The 22,273-nt window shown below is 35.3% G+C and overlaps 1 protein-coding gene and 1 pseudogene across 10 annotated transcripts in view; one reads left to right on the forward strand and one right to left on the reverse strand.

The window, feature by feature from the left end:
* The window catches only part of PTPN13 (protein tyrosine phosphatase non-receptor type 13), a 204,827-nt gene that overhangs the window by 94,668 nt on the left and 87,886 nt on the right, over positions 1-22,273 (reverse strand). For 9 of the 10 annotated variants that reach the window (XM_013058071.2, XM_004756135.3, XM_013058067.2 and 6 more), the window contains exons 6-7: positions 18,077-18,164; positions 8,051-8,614 (exon numbers count right to left, since the gene is read on the reverse strand). In XM_013058071.2, the coding sequence (XP_012913525.1) occupies positions 8,051-8,614; positions 18,077-18,164 (652 nt within the window). The remainder of the gene's footprint in view (positions 1-8,050; positions 8,615-18,076; positions 18,165-22,273) is intronic. The other variant, XM_013058070.2, reaches the window with a different exon arrangement.
* On the forward strand, positions 19,263-19,689 carry LOC123391866 (annotated as a pseudogene).

Genomic DNA, 22,273 nt, shown 5'->3' on the forward strand with positions numbered 1-22,273 from the left:
ATTTCTACCACCACTTACCACACTTAACACTTCAAACATATAAAGCTATAGTGTGTGATCATGAACACTATACTTTTAATATTTAGCATATCATGGAGATTTACATGATATTCTAAACTTACATAAAGTTATTTCAGAGGAAATGTTCAAATCTACAATATTCCCATTAAAATCAAACTAAGCCAGCACAAACTATAATCTAAAAACATAATTTACAAGTGATACATATTCAAGCTTGGACAAGTGACAGGCAGAAAGTGAGACTCAAGATAATTGCAACATCAGGAACTAAGTAACTATAAAAATTTTTTTAAACTCTGCATTTTTAAGGTTATGACCCTAATGAAATATTTCAATTTACAAATACACCAAAGAAACAAAAATAATAACATTATGTTTTCATATATGAAGTATTTTTCTCTTCTTTTTTACAGGGCATTCATTTTTAGGGAATAAAGATTATTCCTTTTATATGTTCACTAGAGCCCACTGTATTCTATGTTGTATCATGCTACATGCTATGTGAATAGAACATATTCTAAAATCCCTTGAGAGCTAGACATAATCAATATAATTTTTAATCAGGAGGAACAGAACTCATGCAAGGGTAAAAATATATAACTGAGGAAAAATATATGGAGAAATGCTGTGCCCTGCAAATTACTTTATAGATATAAAATTTGTGCAGAGTAAGAACAGCAGAAAGAATGAAGTTTCCAGTTCCCTCTATCTGTAACAGTTTTATATAATGTAGTAGCTACCAATCTGGGCTGTGTCTTGCATCTGGGCTGGCTATACCACTCTTCTAGAATCCTCCAGGATCCTGTGTTATAAGGACTTCACTGCCCCTTCTAAAGCTTTCAGAGTCCAGAGCTCTAAAGGAAGTTGAATGCATTTGATGTTGGTTGGTAAGGTTATGACTTTCTTGGATTTGGACAAAACACAGGAGAAGGAGGTAGGATGTCTCCTAAATACACAGAATTCATCAGAGAATGTCATATCACATATCTGAAAAAACACTTACCTAATATTTAATATTAATAGCTACATTGCAATACTCAGTTTAGATTAATACCATCACATAGGATATAGTGGTTGATACTAAGGACATAGCTATGAATTAGACCATGCCAACTTTCTTATTTTAATTTTTTCTTTAAAGATCTTATTTATTCATTCATTTGACAGAGAGAGAGAGAGAGACAGAGAGAGGAAGAGCACAAGCAGGGGGAGGGGTACAGGGAGAGGAAGATGCAACCCCCCGACTCAGCAAGAAGCGAGAGTTGGGGGTTGATCCCAGGACCCTGGGATCATGACCTGAGCTGAAGGCAGACACTTAACTGAGTGAGCCATCCAGGCACCCCCAGACCATGTCAAACTTCTGATATTTATGACGAGAAACAAGCTCCTCAAAACAAAAAATTTCAATGAAAATATGATATCATCCTACATTGGGAAGGTGAGACAAGTCTTCCTGAACCTGGCTATAAATGAAAGTTTTTTTTTTTTTAATTAATTTATTTATTTCAGAGAGAGAGAGAGAGAGAGAGATGGAGAGCACAAGAAAGTGGGGAGGGGTGTACGGACAGAGAGGGAGACAAAGAATCTTAAGCAGGCTCCACGCCCAGCACAGAGTGAATGTGGGGCTTGAGCTCAGGACTGAGATCACGACCTGAGCGGAAATCAAGAGTCAGATGTTTAACTGACTGAGCCATCCAGGCGCCTCAGTTTTGTATTTTAAAAGAGAGCTAAGTTTTGAAGAAAAATTTCTCTCTTCATAACATGTCACGAGAAGTATCCTGCATGCTGAACTGTAGTATTTATAAACCCATCCCCTTGTTTGTCTGAAACGCAACTATTAAAGCACGTGAACATTCGGATTCAATCTTCTCATGACAATGAAACAGTAAGGTGCCTCAGTAATCAGCGTAGGCTCACGTACTTGAGTGTTTACATATTCTAGTTGCACAACACAGAGTTTAAGCTGCATTCACAGGCACAGAACAGCAAACCTAGGCTAGACCAGAGGTCACAACACTGTTGTTTTTAAACAATAGTTAAGGTTGAAGGAAAGTAGATTGACTTAAAACCCCTTACATAGTAATATTTAACCATAGTCATTTTTGAAGGACTTAATTATATCTGTTTTTCATTTTCTCATCTAGTATTTATACAGAATGCAGAGGAGTTTTGACTGTTGGAAGCCAAATGCTATTCATGGTCCCCGCCCAGGGTGTGGAGTGCTGTTCATACTATACTGACAGTACTGGCTCCAAGTCAGTCTCTCATAATCAGGAATGTGTTGCCAACCCACACGGCAATGTTAGATAGGGAGCGTGCGGCAATTACATACAAGAGAGACGGTGACAGATACTTCTATAAGAAAACATGATATGTCAGATTTTGAGATGGAGTAAAAAGGTGGAAAAAAGATACCAGGAACAAGAGAGAAAGGGAGAAAGTAGACTTGGATAGTCCTCTGCTGAGGTGAAAACAGTGAAATGAAAAGAACAAAGCAAAAAAAGAGTCACATTAAATTTTACAACTAGTTCCCACAAGATAAACCTGTTATGTTTCTTCCTGCCCCTTCCTTACTGTTTATATGTAGAAAACTATCTGAAAGATTAAGTACTAACTTAGTAAGTATAGAAATGTCTTATATTTATAATTTTTAAACTTCAACTGCACTTTCTTTCTCAGGGTCTTTTCTGGTCCTTTTTTATTTTGTTCTCAAGGAAATCAGAACACCCAATGTTCACCACTACTCTTTAGTAGTTTACACCCTTATTTCATTGGCTACAGGATAACCATCTTATAAGATCCTACTGTAGGAAAGTGCCATTAAAATACTCTCTACCACAATGAAGCATGAGACATCATAGAGCTCCATCTTAACCCCTATCCAGTGTGGTTTGCTGCAGAAAGAACAAAAACTGCCTCATTTGAGCTTTTTTTTTTTTTTTTTTTCATTTTACTATCTCATTTTACTGTATTAAAAACTATATAATTTTTTTAAGGAAGAGACTGAAGGGGTTTGTTAGCTGGTTAGCTGAATGCCCAACCTTCCAGTGAGTAAAAAATTTTCCAAATAACGTATCTGAAATGTATTTCGTTTCTGCTTGAAATCAGAACGGCAGAGTGGAAAAAAATCTTTCTCTGGGTTTCAAGAGATCTGGATTCTAAACACAGCTCTGTTATAAATTACTAATTATGTATCTCCTTTGGCAACCTAGACTACTCTGGGCTTTTGAAAGTGAGAGGTTTGGTTTAAATAGTATCTAGATTCCTTCTAGTACCAAACTCTGCTCTTCCCTGTGTTAGCTGGCTGGTTGATGTTGTCAGCTAAGGAAATGCTATATAGATGATTTAGGAAAAGAGTCCTTTCAAGAGGATGGACTAAGGAAAGGGCTACACATCTGAGGTTGAAGCACACAACTTTTTTTTTTTTTCCTTAAAGATTTTATTTATTTGAGATAGAGAAAGAGGGAGCGGGACAGAGAGAGACAGCAGGAAGAGGAGCAGAGGGAAAGGGAGAAGCAGACTCTGCGGTGAGTGCACAGCTATACACAGTGATCAATCCCACAACCCTGAGGTCATGCCCTGAGCTGAAATCAAGAGTCAGATGCTGAACTGACTGAGCCACCCAGGCATCCCAGACAACTGTTTCCCCTATTAGTTCAATGAGTCTCCTTGCATGCTTAAAAGGACAATCCAAAATTTGGCAGTTAACTTCTCTTCCAGTTGCTGTATTAATCCAACGAACATTGGAACACATCTTTTTTAAAAATTAGGAAGTAAGAGAGATTTGGAAATTCTTAGACTAGAGCTCAGAAACCTAGATGGAAATCCACAATTTCCCTTAACGATGGAAACGCTATCGTTAACTAGGTCTTACGTGGTCTTGAGTAAGTTATTAAATCTTCATGAGCTCAGGAATATGTACTCCAAGACCTCTTCTAATTCTGTAATTACTGATAGCCAGTAGCAACTGCCAGATTTAAAGATCACAAAAATTGTACAGAGCACTATTAATATTTTTAAATGGCTTAAAACAAGAGTATTTAAAAAGAAATGAGTACATTAGCAATATCCACTGTTTTTCTTGATTTCTCACACATAAAAGGGATCAGTGAAGCCTACTTTTCATGAGAATTAAATGAGATAAATGAGATTTGTATTGTTTTCCGCTTTTTTCTTCTTTGTATACTAGCTAAAATCTTTATATTAACAATCTGCACTTTTCTTTGAACAGCTAACAAATTATTTCACTTTTAGAATATGCACAGTATAAAATCAGCAAATTACTCAACTAAATAACTAAGAATTATTGCTTTTGAATTCCAAACATCAACACTCATTTTGAAGAATACCTTTAGTTTAAAGCAAATATAACTTATTACTATTTGAAAGTTATTATATAATAATGGAGTTTATTTAAGATGATGTAAGCACTTCCATAATATACCAACATTTTCAAGGTGTTTGTTTAACTTGGTTATAAAATACACTCTGGGAAAAATGAGTAGGTTCTTTGTGAGAACAAATGCTTTTGAAAACTTCAGTAGCAAAGAAAGATTTCAGGATGAAAATGGTCCTGTATCAAACAATTCAAAGCATATTTTATTTCTAAAAAGAAATCTTTTTGGGGCACCTGGGTGGCTCAGTGGGTTAAAGCCTCTGCCTTTGGCTCAGATCATGATCCCAGGATCCTGGGATCCAGCCCCACATCGGGCTCTCTGCTCGGCAGGAGCCTGCTTCCTCCTCTCTCTCTGCCTGCTTGTGATCTCTGTCTGTCTAATAAATAAATAAAATATTTAAAAAAGAAAGGAAAGCAGAACTTTAATATAGAAAAAAAAATACACAGATACAAAAAAAAAGAGAAATCTTTTCCTTTTCTTCTTTTCTTGAATCTCTTGTAATGAATATAAAATTTCTGAATTTAGAAGTAAGGTTTGTAACAAGTTACCATTTTAATAAATAAGGTCAATAACATTATAATCATCTTTTTAGATATATGTGCATATTTGGAAACAAGTTGTCAACAAATTCGTGTATTTGAATTTCTTTAACACATGTGCCTGCACACATTCCCTAACAAGATAAAAACCTCATATGCAAACTAGGAGTTACTTTGGCTTACTGCTCATTTTATATGTAATCAAAAAAATCACCTATTCAAACAAAGTATATCAGACTAGTGTAGCATAATTTTGTACATTAAATATATTTCCATGAGTGTCTGATTTCTTTACTGTTTAGCTCTCAAACCTAAGTTCAAGTGTAAAAATAACATTTTCTCAGACTAAATCATACAACTATTAATTTAACAAATATGAAGTAAATAATCTTTTATTTATTTATTTATTAAAAGATTTATTTGATAGAGAGAGACACAGTAAGAGAGTGGGGAGTGGGAGAGGGAGAAGCAGGCCTCCCACCAAGCAGGGAGCCTGATTGTGGGGCTCGATCCCAGAACCCTGGGACCCTGACCTGAGCTGAAGGCAGACACTTAACGACTGAGCCACCCAGGCGCCCCTGAAGTAAATAATCTTTTAAAACACAAAGATGAGAACATAAGAAATTAGGATTTAATTTTTAATATTCACATGTTCATTACCCAATTTCTTAAATGTTAGAAACAGACATCTACATCAATAGGTAACTTCGCTATTTATACTCTGAGACTATCACAGTTTTATCTATTTGAATAAGTAAGGGTTTGGGTTTTTTTTTCCCCCACAAAGGGCAAAAATTCTTCACATAAACTTCTCTATGAGAACATGTTCATAAGAAGGTCAGGCTGTTATTCATATGCTAGTTGTTGCACAACATTAAGTAATTATGAAGTACAATTTATGAAAGAGAAGACTTTAAGCTACAAAAAGTGCCCTTTCTGCTTTTCAACTCTAAAAACTTAATCAGAGTTAAACAGTAAAATCATGTATATAACAAATTTCTAAGCTATTTTCTGTCCTTGAAAGTTTTCAGATCAAGGTTACATACAATCACCTCATAAAGCTGGCTATTTATTTATCTATTTATTTATTAAGTGCTCACTTCTGCAACACGTGTATTTATTTATTTATTAAGATTTACTTATTTGGGGTGTCTGGGTGGCTCAGTGGGTAAAGCCGCTCTCTTCGGCTCAGGTCATGATCTCAGGGTCCTGGGATCAAGTCCTGCATCGGGCTCTCTGCTCAGCAGGGAGCCTGCTTCCTCCTCTCTCTCTGCCTACTTGTGATCTCTCTCTGTCAAATAAATAAATAAAATCTTAAAAAAAAAAAAAGATTTTACTTATTTATTTGACAGAGAGATAGAGAGAGAGCCCAAGTAGCAGAGTAGCAGGCAGAGCAACTGGGAGAAGCAGGCTCTTTGCCTGAGCAGGGCGCCCAATGCGGGACTCAATCCCAGGAACTTGGGATCATGATCTGAGCCTAGGGCAGATACTTAACCAACTGAGCCACCCAGGTGCCTCTAGTGTTTTCTTTCAATGCTCATGCATACATACCCATAATATCAATTAAGTGTTCAATAATTTCCTTTATAATTTCAAATTCATTGCTAATTTGTAATTCCTGAATTGAAAAAAAGAGCAAAACTTCTTTTATTAGAAGTAAAGCACAATGTGTAGATTATGTTCAGTCCAGAGCTAAACTTAACCTTAAGTAACAGAACAAACCAGTGGCAGAGCACTTTAAAATAAAAAATATTTCACTGGAACAATGGCCTTAAAAATGAATATGGCCCTTTATTATGCCACTACTCTCGTTGAACTAGAAACACCTTAAAGTTCTTTCTCAGCTATGTCCCAAAGTTTGTCTACAAGGCAAGGCACCAGTCTATAAATGCATTGAGACATTTACTTCAAAAATGTAGAGGATTAGATTGATAATTCTAATTTTGTTTTCTCTTCCACTTATTTATGTTAAAAAAGGCCTCTATCCATGTCTAACACATAATTTTATTCTACTCAATACATTGAGATTTATGTACCAATCAGGTATTTTTGAACTAGAGTTACGCTCTGCAAATAAGAATTTATCATCGATAAAGTTGTTTTTTATGCACCTCATACTAATATTGTGATACTATGATTTGTTAACCACCTTGCATTCAATACTGAATCTACTTTTGTTGAGCACCTTTTACAGATGGGGTAACTTACCCTTGAAGGGATTGAACCCAGTTGCTGAAGAAAGGATCACACTGCTACTGATGTAGTAAATAATTCAAGCTTGGGCTGTCTGCCTCTTAATCTATAAACCTACACACCATAACTTCTAAAATATATATTTAAAACTTCATTCCAGACCAAACAAATTATGTCCTCCAAGAGTTCCGTTCCCTATGTTTCTTTTTTGAAGCGGGTGGTCTGAGAGCCAATGCACTCCTACCAGGCTATTTTGCCTCTCTAGAATTGCTGATTTGGATTACTACCTCTTATTTCCATTAACCAGTCCTGTAGGGAAAACTCTTTTGAGAGTGCAAGATACAGGGGGTGGTTCAGTGGGTTAAGTCTCTGCCCTCGGCTCAGGTCATGATCTTAGGGCCCTGGGATTGAGCCCCGCACGGGCTCCCTGCTTGGCGGGGAGCCTGCTTCCCCCTCTCTCTCTGCCTGCCTTTCTGCCTGTTTGTGATCTCTCTCTCTCTATCAAAATAATAAATAAAATCTTTAAAAAAAAAAAAAAAGAGTGCAAGATGCACAGTGCTGTGGAGGAGGAGTAAAACAAGTAGAAAACATTGCTCCTGCCTTGAGAAGTTTACAATCTAAAAACATGCTACCCAAAATATTTAAGTGCTGTACAATGCCTGGACTGGGATGCTTACTAGAGATGACTAGATGACTAGAGACGACTAGAGATGAGAAGTGTCGTTTGATTAGGGTTTTGGTGGAGAGGACAGAGACTGACAGAGAAGAGGCCAACATGGTATAAAGCTTTGGCAGTGGAAATAAGACTTGTGGAATGGTTTAATAACCCTTCTTTATTTCAAAACACAATTTTAAATATTTCATTTCAATTCTCTCTCAAACACATACAAAATTACTGACCTTCTACATTCATGGCTTCTCTCAGAACATGAAGTTTCTTTTGTCTCTCTCGAATTCGGTCCAAAGCACTTGATATTGCTGAGGAAGTGGGCAATTCTCTCATGTGCAACATTGGATCCACTTTCTGAGGGCCAAAGATATCCAACGCTATGCTTCCATCCGAGTATCTTGCTTCCTTTTTTCTAGGAGTAGTTGAAGTCCGTACTGTTACTGCCTGAGGGAGGTACTGTCGGAATCCACCAGTTTCCCCAGAAAAGTCTCTGTCGGCTGTGCAAAGCAAGTCCATGGATGAAGCCCAAATCTTCTTCTTGGGAAGCACATCAATGCCAGGGAGAGTTTTTTTTTCTGGGCCACTAGTTTTGAACTGGTAAGGGGAGCAGGCATTTTCAGAATCTTCGTGTCCAGAATTATTATCTGATGAAATGTCCTTGAAATAATCTTCCTCATCTTGTGTGTCTCTGATGGACAGAAATCCCATAGATTTACTAAGCCCTTTGTTAAGAAAGGTCTGCTGAGAGAATGGAGACTTGTGTATGTCTAGTACATCAGAAGTAGTGCTTCTTCCTGGAATGATAAGAATCTATCATGTATGCACAGAAGTTTTAGAAAATAACTGGAATGTAACCTTACTATTGACAGTGAAAGTGCTGGTAATTTCCTAAATCTTCCTAATGGAGGATCAGAGATGAAATGGATGGTAGTAATAATGAAAGTGGAAAGAGATGCTATGTTTGTATAACTTTCATAGTCCAATGTTTCTTACCCAGGGAAAACAATAATGTACGGAACTTACTTTTTTGAGTAGTAGCATTTTATATTCATCAAAGGTGAATTATTTGGTTTTTTAAAATAGACAAAGAAAAAAATATAGGCAAAAGTTTCTGATACTATCCATTTTGGCAGAATATTAATTTAATCCATGAAATGATTTGGGATAATAATAGAATGTAAAGTATACTCCTTTAACTTCTAAGGATACAATTCAACCACATATCACTTCAACATGAAGACTTGGTATGTTCTGATTATTTAAATATTTTTAAAGAAGAAACAGAATTCTTGCTATATTCTGGATGAAAAAAAGATCGCAGCATTTGGAATTCTTAAGTATCAAAGTTTTATTATGATTAAATATGTTTTCAGAAAATTTGACTGTTTGAAATCCAGATAATCTGATTGTTTAAATTATGTAAGAATCTTATTTTTTCCAGGGCAGACCATCATGTATTAAAATAGCTTTTACTCTTGAATATAAATGCATCAATATTTGTCAATTGAAATTAAGTACTAATTCCTTTTATTCTTTAGTCCTTATGTGTTGATGTAGTTAAAAATCAGTAAGGCATTCTAATTTTTTTTATGGCACCAGTCTATAAATGCATTGAGACACAGCAAAAATGTTCAACCAGAAATTAATTTTTGTAATTCAGAGTCAGTAACACAAAAAATCATATATATATATGTATATGTATGTTTGTATATGACTCCACTATAGGAAAAGAAATGTAGAAAAATACTTCAGAGTTACTAACCCCAAATCCCATAAACACTGAAGATTTCCTGTTTTAACCTTCTGTGATCCCTCTTAATAACTTATTTGCTCTGTATACTATATAAAATAATGACTAAAACTTTCCTAGTAGTAATAAATTGCTTAGTAATTCATCCGAATAAGTCAATTTCGTCTTCAGGGTGATAGCTATAAGCTTTAATTCCCTGACTCCACATTTCACCTTAAAAATCTTAGAAAAGGGAATTCATTTCAGAATGGTCAACAAATAAATCTTTACTGGAAAATTAGACTCAAACATTTCACTTTTCTTGCAACTCATCTTCCCTGGACATGGATCCACTTAAGTGAAGATAAGGATAACACCAATATTTGGGCCATGTCATATAAAGAACACTGAGAATATACCACACCACAATTAGACATAGATTGTCACACTCTAGCTTCTAATCTAATTTAAAACTGATAAACACATCTATGTTATATTATTTTAGAAGTAAATTACATTCTTAAACAAACCTCATATTGAAACTCATTAATTTAAGATTTTATTAAGAAATAGAGAACAGAGAAATTCTTGAAAATTAGGTAAAAAATAAAAATTGAAAGGACTTAAGGATCATACATAGATGAGCTCAACAATCTATCTTTTTTTACTGCCTTGATTCCCAAAAAGCCAAAACTTAGAGAAAATCCAACAAATGAGGATTTTGGCAACATCATAAATCCATAGTAAAACACCTTGGACCCTCAACATCAATGTGTTGACAGTAATTTCACTTACTCTCCACAATGCTTCACTTTTCCTCATTCTTCAAATTCCCCACACTATTCTGTCTTTTCTTTTCTGATGATCTTGTCTTATATTTCATCAAGAAAATAGAATCTGTCAAAAGAAAGCTTCTCATTTTCCCCTGGCTAATTTTATACGTCTACCTGTGTCTGTCTATCTTTTCTTTTGTCTCAAAAGATGAAATTTTCTACCAGTTGAAGGCCAATTCCCAACATGTGTCCAGTCCCCTCTCCTTTTATGTTACCAGAGATTTTACTTCTTTGGTTAATGTCTGTCCTCAATCTTAACTCCCTTCTCTGTTGAGTCATTCCCATTAGTATCTCTATAATAAACAAAATCTTTCCCCTGTTACTACGTTTCCTTCTAGCTCCCTTTGTCAACAAATTCTTATTTTCCATTAGTACTCTACTGACTTTAGTCAACTTTCAACTCCTCCACACCTTGGGAACTTCCATTTTGTAAAACTAATGACCTCCATACTGCTAAATCCAACAGATATTTTGCATCTCTATCTTACTTATCTCTCAGCAACAACTAATGGTGATGACAGCTACTTAATGAAGTACTTTCATCTCTTTATAAGACCGGTTTTCTCCTACTTCTTAGACTGCTCATTCTTAGTTTTTGCTTTTTCCTCCTTTATTGGAGGATATCTAAATGTTGGAATTCCTCAGGTATCAATTTCAGAACCTTATCTTTTCACTCTCTTCTTGATAATTTCATCTACTAACAAAGCTAATTAACTACATACTGATAACTCCCAAGTTTATATTCTTGGCACCAACATCTTCTGGGAGCTCTAATTTCATATAATTGAGACTTCTATTATTATATCATAAAAGCACCTCAAACTGAACATGCTTAACACTATTTTTTGCTTGCCACATCCAGAGACATCTACTCAACTTCAATCTTCCCAATTTCAGTCAGTGGTATCACTACCTAACCGATGGCTCAAAACATCAGTTTTGAGCACCATCCTGAAATCCTTCATCACCCTTATTGCTTGTATCAAATCCATCAGAAGTGCTAGCTATTTAACTTCTCAAAGATATCTTCCTCCATGTGATTATTTCCTTTTTCACTGACATCGCCCTGTTCCCAGTTAAGATTATCACTTGACTAGAAAACTGCAACAGCTTCTGGATAGGCCTCCCTTCTTTCTTCATGAAACTACTCCTCTACTTGGCAGCCAGTGTTACTTTCTCAAACTACATATTCCATGATGCCACCACCCTTTTAAATAAGTCTCAAAGGCATACTATCACACTCAAAATAAAATCAAGACTCTTTTCAGATCTGCCATTTGAATCTTTTAGTCTCATCTCCACTTCTTCTATTCCATCCAGGCCACAGGTTTTCCTGTTAAGTTCTCTTATATGTTAGGACCTTTATACATAAATTTTTCTATGCCCTGAATGGTCCAGACCTTTCGCATGGTTAGTTTTTCTTATTCTATACTTTTATTTTAAATAAATGATTATTTCAGTAGTGGGTGGATGAAATAATTCATGGATTCATAGATGAAATAATTCATCCATAAGTGTATCATGAGTCTATTCCACTCCTAACAGGTAGATTTATCATTCTCTTATATGTCATTAGTATTTATTGACAATATATTAAAGGGCCATGGTATCCTAAAAGAGCCATGTCTTCTCACCAGCCATATGAGACTTAAAACTAATTGCTAATAAGGTGGCTCTTGGATAACTACTGCTCTATAAATGCTAAGCTTTTGCTTTATGCAAATTAGTAGATATAAAAAATATTCCAATTCATATTTATTGGAAGTCCAGAAAGTTAAAAGTCTAGAACATTACCATTTTTAGACTCTGTAAGGTAGTACAAAATTGTAATGAAAATAATTCATTTAGAGGTTTGCACTACCTTCCTATTCTGCTTCTACAAAATACACCAAATTTAACTATTTCTCAATTTGCTCTACATGCCTGAAAATCCCATTATGATAGCCAGCTTAAAATTCCATGACCATTATTTATAAAAGATTTTTAACCATAATAAGGTCTCTTCTAGTAGCCAATAAAATAAACAAAGGAATGGGTAAATAGGAAGAGGAGTGTGTGAGAGAGAAGGGGTTGGGAGGGATTGATACTCTTGGGAAAATGGGCAACAAATTGTGAAGGTGTGAAACAAAGTTCAGAGTGATATGTATATATCTGTTAGACATGGTCTAAAGTAAAATTCTAAGAGCTCTGAGCCACAAAAGCATTAAAGGGAGAAACTGAGTGTGGATCACCTTTTGAAGAAAGAAAAAGGTAGTGGTAGGAAAGAGATGTTTGGGCCTCACAGGCCTGCACCTGCCTAAGGGTCAGGGAAGCCAGTCGTACCTAATGGTGGGAGGCAGTAACCCCTGCTTCTCTTCCACAGGCAGGAGAGTTAGACAGCCTCTCAAAACACTGTAAAAGATAACTGATAGCAAGAGACTACTGCATACCCATCTTTTATGCAGATTTTCAATTATCCTGAGCATCTTCAGTCCATCATTCTTCTTGGAGAACTTTTCAATATTGGAAACACACTTGACATGGTTGGGCATCTGTTCTGTTTTTGTAACTGCCGTCAAGCTAGTATTATATTTAGTAGTGAAACCAAATACATCCATTAAAAGAAGTTCATTATCATACAAGATGACCAGATTTTTGAAATGCTGTATCTAATTTCTTATGTGATGTTTCTTCTTTCACATAAATTTTGTTCTACATGGAGTACCACTCACAGAGTTGGTGTTGGAAACTATTTATTTGCAGTTATTTTGTCTACTTTTATTACTGTACCTTTTTCATGTTTGTTAGAACCAAACATCAAAGCATGGTTAAGAATTTTCAGTAGAAATGGAGTCACCATTTGGGGTAACAGTCTTCAGATCATTACAATTTCTAGCTCTATAGGAACATGGCCTGGAGCCTTTTCTAGTGCACTCAATTGGGAAAGACTGTCGCAGATACGGCCCTTCTCCTGTACACTTGGAGTGACTTTTGGCTACATGGCTGGCCTTGTGATTTCACCACTGTGGATACACTGTAATAAAAAGCAACTTACATACAAGAACAATTAACTGGAGCAAAGGGAGAGAAGACATTTCTTTGTGCAGATTCCATATAGACTGTGCAGACACATGTATGTGGGTCTAAGCCAGGCAGTTCCATTTATAGCACCGTTTTTTTAATGTAGTTATAACATGATGTTACTGTTTTTGTAGTTACAACATGATGTGCTTTTCTAACCCCTGAGAGATTATACCTTCTAGTTGAAATAAAATATTTATAATAGAAAAAATAAAAAAGAAAAGAAACGTTTGGAGCTAAGTGCTTTTTCCAGTGGGTCTAATATTTTAGGACTGTTTTTGTTTGTCCCCCCACCCCCGGCTTTTTGTAATTTTATTTATTTATTCAGTGTTCCAAGATTCATTGTTGTGTTTGTTTTTTTGGATGAAAAAGGAGATATACCTTTATCTAGGCAACAGAGATGTGGATTTTGGCTTGTATAAACATACCCTTTTTGAATCACATATTCTTAACAGGCTCTCAATGCATTTTGTCCTATCAGTGATCCTATCTTCAGCTGTACATCTGGATATGGAATTGCACGATTAACACTTCACAAGTGGATAAAATATATATAGCATCACATATCATCATGGTTGCCTTATATTGCTAAAGTACTACTGAAAAAGTTTCACTAATCTGGGAACTAAAAATGAGAGCTCAGCTATAGAATATGGCTCTTTAAATGAGGAGAAACGAATTCTAGGCTCATTTTATCAGGTGCATAGGCTGCTAGACCAGTGAAAACCATGTACTGTTGTTAGTACCAGTGCTCCTTACTTACTAACTTCATTTGAGCCTAGGTAAAATGCAATTTCTACACCTGCTTTCCAAATCTTTCTGAACATGTGCTCAACTATTATTATTATTTTATTTAACAGGCAATAAACAGCACTGAAATCATTAAGTACATCTAATAGCTGTGCTCACTACCCATTTTGATCACAGGAAGTTAATGTTATTTTTGAAGGCAATGCCACTGGAGCGACTCTTAAAGGGTTTCAGGTAGAAACTTCTTTAATATTTCCTCATCCTGGGACAGTTACTAGCTCTTTCCACTATACTCACAGAGCATGCTGGCCCTCTCTTAGGACATTTCTTTCACTATATTAAAATGATCTGTTATATTAGATATCTGTCATCACTGCCACTTGTTTCCTCACTCCACTCCCAACTGGAACAGTAACATAAGAAACCATGTCTTACCTGTTTCTGTATTTCTAGTTCTTGATTAAAGACATTCCAAAACAATGCTTATAGAATGGATTATTACATAACTTTTTGAAACCTTTTAAACCCAATTTAGGTAGTGTAATCTACCAGAAAGATTACTGTCAAAACACCTGGGTTTTAATTCTCACTTTACCAAATATAATCCATGAGGTTGGGCAAGCCACTTAATTTCCATATTTTTCACTTCCTTCATCTACGATGCTGCAGACATTACTTATTATACCTTCTTCTTAAAGATGACAGGATAAATGTACTAACACCCAATGAAATATAATGAGCTCTTCTGAACAAGGGCAACATAAAATTCCAAATTCTGCCTCCTTTTGCTTTTGTTTTATTTTCCTCAGCATATCATTATCTATCCAGGGGGAAATTAAAAGTTCTTTTGAGAGGAAATCATGAAACCAGAAATCAAAAGATCTACAAGTTTTAGATCCTATTACTTAAAAAATCAAATTATTCAAAACAGGATAAACGGTGACATCTCTTGAAAAGACTCTGAGTTCAAAGAGAGTTTATAAACAACATTAGATTATATACATTTACAAGTATCCAAATAGAAAATCAAACCATAAACATTCTCCTTTTGGAGAATACATAGCTTGCTAAAAACTAAATGGGGGAAAAATAAATACAAATAAAATATTTTAAGAACATAAAAAGGTTTCATAATAGGATATATTCCATTTATTTCAGTCAAATTGAAAAAAATCTCCCTTGTAAAGTACATTTTAACTATATTTGTTAAATATGATTAACATCAGCTTTAATTGGTATCATCATTCACCTTTCCCCTCATACAAGACTCAAAAGACTTAAGCGTCTCTTAGAAGCTAACTTCAAAATGACATTTCAGTATTAAAAGAGGTTTCCCGATTCCCCATCTGTCCTCACAAGTGTGTTCAAAAAAGAAACATGATATTGTCAATACACCCAAGTTCTGAAGCACTATCAGGCTGATCTGATCATGGTGTAGGTTTCCGCCTTAAGCTTGGCAGGAAATGTTTGATTTCTTTTTGCTGAGTGAAGCCATTTTATCAGCCTTGGCAGTATAAAATAACAAAATGGGGGCAGACAGCCTGCAAGTTTAGGCCTTTGCTTTTGTTAACAGATCTGAGAGGTAAGATATAAAGAGAGACCTTTCAAGGTCATTGACTCGTAGATAAAAAAAATGTTATTATTAAGTTTCAGTTGAAGAATCAAATCACTTAGACACAACGCATTATCCCTAAAATTGTTTACTTCTTTTAACTTAATTCTGTATCTCAATGCCCATTTTGACATCTTCTTTATTGAAAACTACAGCCAGGAGCCTAATAAATTAAAGCTATCAGTACATAAAGGTTTCAGGCTGGTTTGCAAAGAGAATGCTTTCGTACTGATGTAGTTTAACAAGGCTCTTTGTTACAAGTGACCACTGGCGGAGAAGAACTGCACTGCCCAAAACTAACATTTGGGTCCCTAAAAATATTTCTTCTTCATAAGTCCATTTTTTTAATCTTAAGGTTTTTATATTACATTAGTATAAGCCATTGACTATTAGCTGCTAATTGTTTGTCTTAAATGAGTATAATTAGTACATTATGTCAATTTGGTCTTTGAAATGTGGTTTTATACATGTGTTGAAGGCAAATTAAGACAGCCCTTGAGCAATACTGCTGTGGAAAGCAATGCCTAAGAAGAATTGAAGAATTCTCTCGTATTACACTTGATCTCAAAAGGCTATTAAGTGTAAAGACCTCTAATTCTACCCAAAATGTGAATATAAACAAAATCTGATATATCTTAAATGACAAATTGTAATTCCTTACAAATTTCCTTGAGTTTTGATACAGGGAAGATGTAACTCTCCAGTAAAGGGATAGGACTATTAGAAAATAAAATCAATTGACAGTCCATTTACAGATTTCTCTGTTAAATTTATAAAGTTACTTGTGTCAGTTCTAGATTATCTGCATTTGGATAGTCCATTAGTCAAAAGAATTCTCAAGAGCTATTAGATAATAATATTAAATATTTCTTAATATTGTAAAACAATCACAAAAGGCATTAATAATTTGGTTTAAAACTTCTGATATATTTGTTGTTACAGTAAGAAAATAGTCTATGTTAACACTTGAGTCTTTAAAATTTGGTAAACTAAATATAGCAGAGTAGTTTTTTTTCTTTTCTTTTCTTTTCTATAAATTTCTAAAATTTATGTTGGATATGGATAAAATGGGGGTCTCATATATATAGCAACATTTCTGATTTTTAGCGAAAAAATGAAGCATATTTAAAAATTAATAATCAATAATATAACATTATTGTTACTAACTCAACAAATAATAAACAAGCAAACCAACTTCAATTCCATACCATGGCCATTTAATGATGTTAGGAGAAGATAGAAGGAAATTCCAGAAAGTAAGTAACGAACAGGAAACGAAATAAGGAAGGAAGGGAGAGAGGAATGGAGACGCAGACAGAGAGGGAGGGAGGGAGAAGGATTGGTGGAAGGGAGTAAGAAATTAGAACCATGATAAATAAGAGAAACAGAAATCACTGAAAACTAATTCACTTATTAAAATGCTTATTATGTCTCCTGGAAAAAAACTTTCTACTTGCTATTGGCATTTAACTATAATTTTCTATTACTCAATTTTAAAACAGGAGTCTGACTGAAAATTTGATGGATTAACAAAGTGCCGCTCTTCTTGGCACCAAGGTTCACACTATAGCATATCTCAAATCTTTAAAGGGAAAGCAAGGGCATGTGTTATGATGAGCACTGGGTGTTACATGCAACTAATGAATTGTTAAACACTACATCAGAAACTAATGATGTAAAAAAAAAGACAAACAAACAATTAATGATGTACTCTATGTTGGCTAACTGAACATCATAATAATTTAAAAAAGGGAAATATTATTCCCTACAAGAAGATGTATCTATACATGTGTTTCCTTACTAAAACCTCTCTCTATATACACACAAATATAGAAAGAGTTCTAAAATTAACTTAGAGGGTCAATGATGCCCATCAAAAAAAAAAAAAAAAAAAAAAGAACTAGAATAGAAAATGGCAGCAAAAATAATGTTGCTTTCTGAAACTTTGATTCAGTACTGTTTCACCTTGCTTTAAAATATATTTTTAATATAAAATTCCATGACATAGATGATAAAGTAAATAAATGTTATTACTGTAATAATATTGGAAAGGAAATGATTTACTGTGGGAGTTCTGTCTTAGTAATGTTTTTTGCATAATTTTAATGGGTTTTCTATATTAATACAGTTAGTGCTCCTGTCTGTTCCTTGTCTCCACCTTGCATACTTATGTTCTAATTATCAGATTTTAAAGCCAGGTAAGTATGATTTCATTAAAAGAAACAATGAAATAAGGTTAAAACTTAAAGATTTCCTGCTAATATACTCTTACCTGTTGGTAATCCTTTTCCTCTCAATCTGTCTCGAATAGCTTGACTTCGATCAGGCTTTTGTTCATTGTTATGGGAAAGTTGATCTGTCTGTACACAGTAATAAAAAATCAAATTTGACAAAAGAATCTCCCCTTCATTTTCATGGTAATCATCTACAGAATGACACCAGTTAGACAATTTTTAGAGAGTACAGTGTTAAGTAAAACACTCCACATTTGCTATTCTTTTTTTTTTTTTTTAAGATTTTATTTATTTATTTGACAGGTAGAGATCGCAGGTAGGCAGAGAGGCAGGCAGAGAGAGAGAGAGGAGGAAGCAGGCTCCCTGCTGAGCAGATAGCCCGACGTGGGACTCGATCCCTGCACCCTGAGATCATGACCTGAGCTGAAGGCAGAGGCTTTAACCCACTGAGCCACCCAGATGCCCCCACATTTGCTATTCTTAATTTGTTTTCCTTCACAGGATTTATGTAGCTCAGTCTGGCCAATCCATCTTCAGGAAATGAAAGACAAGACAGAAGATTATTTACTAACTAGGAAACAAAGTTAGCTGAACCGAAGTAATTAAAATGAGCCCCATCTGAAAACAATAAACTAGAGGAGTCTTCTTCTGTCTGATAACTATGTTAATCGCTCAAGTTTGATTATGATTTTAAAAACACATTAATTCTGGTATAATAAAGCTTTCTCCTGATTATAACTAAGCACTGAGGGTATTGACTTAAATTATTTTCAAAAGTAATTTTCCAGATTTTTCCTGCCAGAAATGACATTTTTGAAATGCTTTAAGCCAAAAGGACATACTGAGAGATGATAATTAAATTTAAGTCAATGATCTTTTGAATATCCTTTGTAACACAATGCTTGAATAGTCTTAGGCTTTAATAACTTTTACTGAAGGTACTCATTTAAAATAAAGCATATCGGGCGCCTGGATGGCTCAGTGGGTTAAGCCTCTGCCTTCGGCTCAGGTCATGATCTCAGGTTCCTGAGATCAAGTCCTGCATCAGGCTCTCGGCTCAAGAGGGAGCCTGCTTCCCCGCCCCCCCCCACCTGTCCCCCACCGTCTTTCTCTGCCTACTTGTGATCTCTCTCTCTGTGTCAAATAAATAAATGAAATCTTAAAAAAAAAAAAAAAAGCATATCACTTTTTTCCTCCCTAGCTGCTTGAACCTCAGCTGCCATCATGAATGACACAGTAACGGTCCAGTCCAGGAAGTTCGGACCAACTGACTTCTTTAGCTGAAACAAATGGTCATTGATGTTCTTCATTCCGCAAAGGCAACAGTACCTAAGACAGAAATTCGGGAAAAGCCAGCCAAAATGTATACAAAACCACACCAGATGTCATCTTTGTGTTTGGACTCAGAGCCCATTTTTGTGGTGGCAAGACAAGTGGCTTTGACATGATTTATGATTCAGTAGATTATGAAAAGAAAAATGAACCCAAATCAGACTTGCAAGACATGGCCCATATGAGAAGAAAAATACCTCGAGAAAATAGCTAAAGAAACACAAGAACAGAATGAAGAAAGTCAGGGGGACTGCAAAAGCCAATGTTGGTGCTGGCAAAAAGAAATTAAGTGTCTAGTAGTGAGCTGGAGATTGAACAACAGAAAAGGAGTAAAGATTCTGCAGTGACTTTATTTGTGGTGATTATGCAGATATTTCATAAGAGGATTAATTAACAAAGAGTTTTTTAAAAAATTAACAAAATAAAGCATATCGGAGGGGAGGTGTGTGAGGGGATGGGTGAAACAGGCAAAGGAGATTAAGAGTACACTTATCATGATGAGCACCTGAGCACAGAGTAATGATGTACAGAATTGTTAAATCACTATATTGTACACCTGAAACTAATCTAACACTCTATGTTAAGTATACTGGAATTAAAAATAGAAGCGTAAAAAATGTATTAATGGAAAAAAGTATATAACCTTTAAAAAACAAAATAAAAGTGCATCAAATTTGATCAAATTCCATATCATAAGGGATGAAAATTAGAACACTGGGTTTATTTAGATGATCGAGTAGAAGCTTCAAGAAAGCTGAGCCTGGGTGGCTCAGTTGGTTAAGCCATTGCCTTCGGCTCAGGTCATGATCTCAGGGTCCTGGGATCGAGTCCCGCATCGGGCTCTCTGCTCAGCAGGGAGCCTGCTTCCCCCTCTCTCTCTGCCTGCCTCTCCATCTACTTGTGATTTCTCTCTGTCAAATAAACAAATAAAATCTAAAAAAAAAAAAAAACAAACCTCATATGTGGTAGGGTTACTAACCCTGTACTGCTGACAAAGAGATAAATAGTAAGGAAACTTCTAAGAACCTTGAAGAAGCTCCTCAACATTGAAATAATTATCTTCACAACTGTCCAGTAATACGAGTGGATGGTATGTGTTACTATTCCTATTTTACAGATAAGTAGAATCGAGGTCAAAGATGCTGTAACATTAAATCAGTGGAAGAACCAAGACAAGTAAGCTGGCCTGCAGACTTTACATTCTACGCTGATTAACTTTAAGTAGATAAGAGTGATGGTCACCTGAAATGAATTTCACGCTGAGCAAAAAACTAAATCATTCTCTTAGCTCCTGGAGGCAAAACAGTGTCGGAGGAGCAAAATGGCTAACAGCTTGGGCTCTGGGGCCAGAGAGATCTGGGCTCCAACTGTGTCTATAATTTATGAAGTGTGTGGTCATGGGCAGATTATTTAATCTTTCTAAGCTTTAGTTTTGTTATCTCTAAAACGAGGGCCAAAGTATCTTTCGTAACCTAAGACTATTAGGATGAGCAAAAGTGGAAGAGCACATAAGCCATTTAGCACAGTGCCTGGCATAAAACAAACAATAAAAAAAAAAAAAAAAAAAAAAAAAAGGTAGCTGTTGGAACTCTGTCTGTTGGATGATGACCAGGAGTCTAGCAAGAGCAACGGAAAGATGAGGGAAACAATGTTATTTCTTCTTAGTAGAAATCTGCCTCTGGAAAGGCAGGCTATCCTATACTAACTCTGATTGACCCTTCTATTCTTCTCTCGAACTCAGCAATCCCACAACACACCCCATATCAGACTTAATACTATTCCTCAAATATATCCCACTCTTGACTATTTCATAGCATTTATTTAGGCTTACTTCCCTCTGCCTAGATTACATTCTATCAGACTACTGGATCTAGTTCAAAGCGCTATTTTTCGATGCAGTCATAACTTATACACTTCCCCTCAAAACTTCGTAACTTTTAAAATTCTTCCTGTGTTGCTTTTCATATCTTCCTCTGCATTTTGTAATTAAGCAAATGGTTGTAGAACTTTAAATAAGAGCTCCTAGAATGTAGAGCAAGTATTTTATTCAAAGTTGTATCTTCTGTAGTATCCAGACAGGTTTCACATTTAGATGAGCAATTTTAGTTACTATAATAAACTGGCTTAAATACTACATGTAAAGAAATGAAGATCTTTTTTTTAATACAGGCAACTATTAGAGGGACAACAGAATTCCAAGGGGGACTATTTCTTCACTGAAAGAAGGAAGAAAAAATAATTCCAGCAATTTTACTATATGGATAAAATCAGCAAGACAAGTCTTAGAGGAGATGTGGTAAAAGAGAAAGATCCCTGGAATAATAGGAAATATGTGTCCCATAAACTGTATGAGTTTCAATTTCCTTATTTAAAAAGTGAAGGAATTAGTATAGATCACTATTTCTCGAAGAAGTTTTATGGAACATTAGTATTATGAGAAAATCGGTAAAAAAAGAAAAAAAAGAAAAAAAAAGAGAGAGACCCTAATAAGTTTGGGGAATGTTTTATCTACGTGTGCATCACTCTTAAAGGTAAGTAATATAGTCTAGTGTATTAAAGGCTCCGAGAAATTCTGCAGTGAAAGTACATTTTAATTGCTCTTATACAGGTTTTCCTCAAACTTATTTGATCACAAAATAATTTTTTTTAAAAAGATTTTATTTATTTATTTATTTGACAGACAGAGATCACAAGTAGGCAGAGAGAGAGGAAGGGAAGCAGGCTTCCCACAGAGCAGAGAGCCTGAAGCAGGGCTCCATCCCAGGACCCTCGGATCACGACCTGAGCCCAAGGCACAGGCTTAACCCACTAAGCCACCCAGGTGCCCCGATCACAAAAGAATTTTTAAAAACAAAACTGTATTTGATAATACGTAGGAAACTTTGCTCTGGATATGTGGCTTT

The sequence above is a fragment of the Mustela putorius genome, unplaced genomic scaffold (genome assembly GCF_011764305.1).
Source record: "Mustela putorius furo isolate JIRA1106 unplaced genomic scaffold, ASM1176430v1.1 tig00000382_pilon_pilon_pilon, whole genome shotgun sequence".
NCBI classification, from domain to species: Eukaryota; Metazoa; Chordata; class Mammalia; order Carnivora; family Mustelidae; genus Mustela; species Mustela putorius.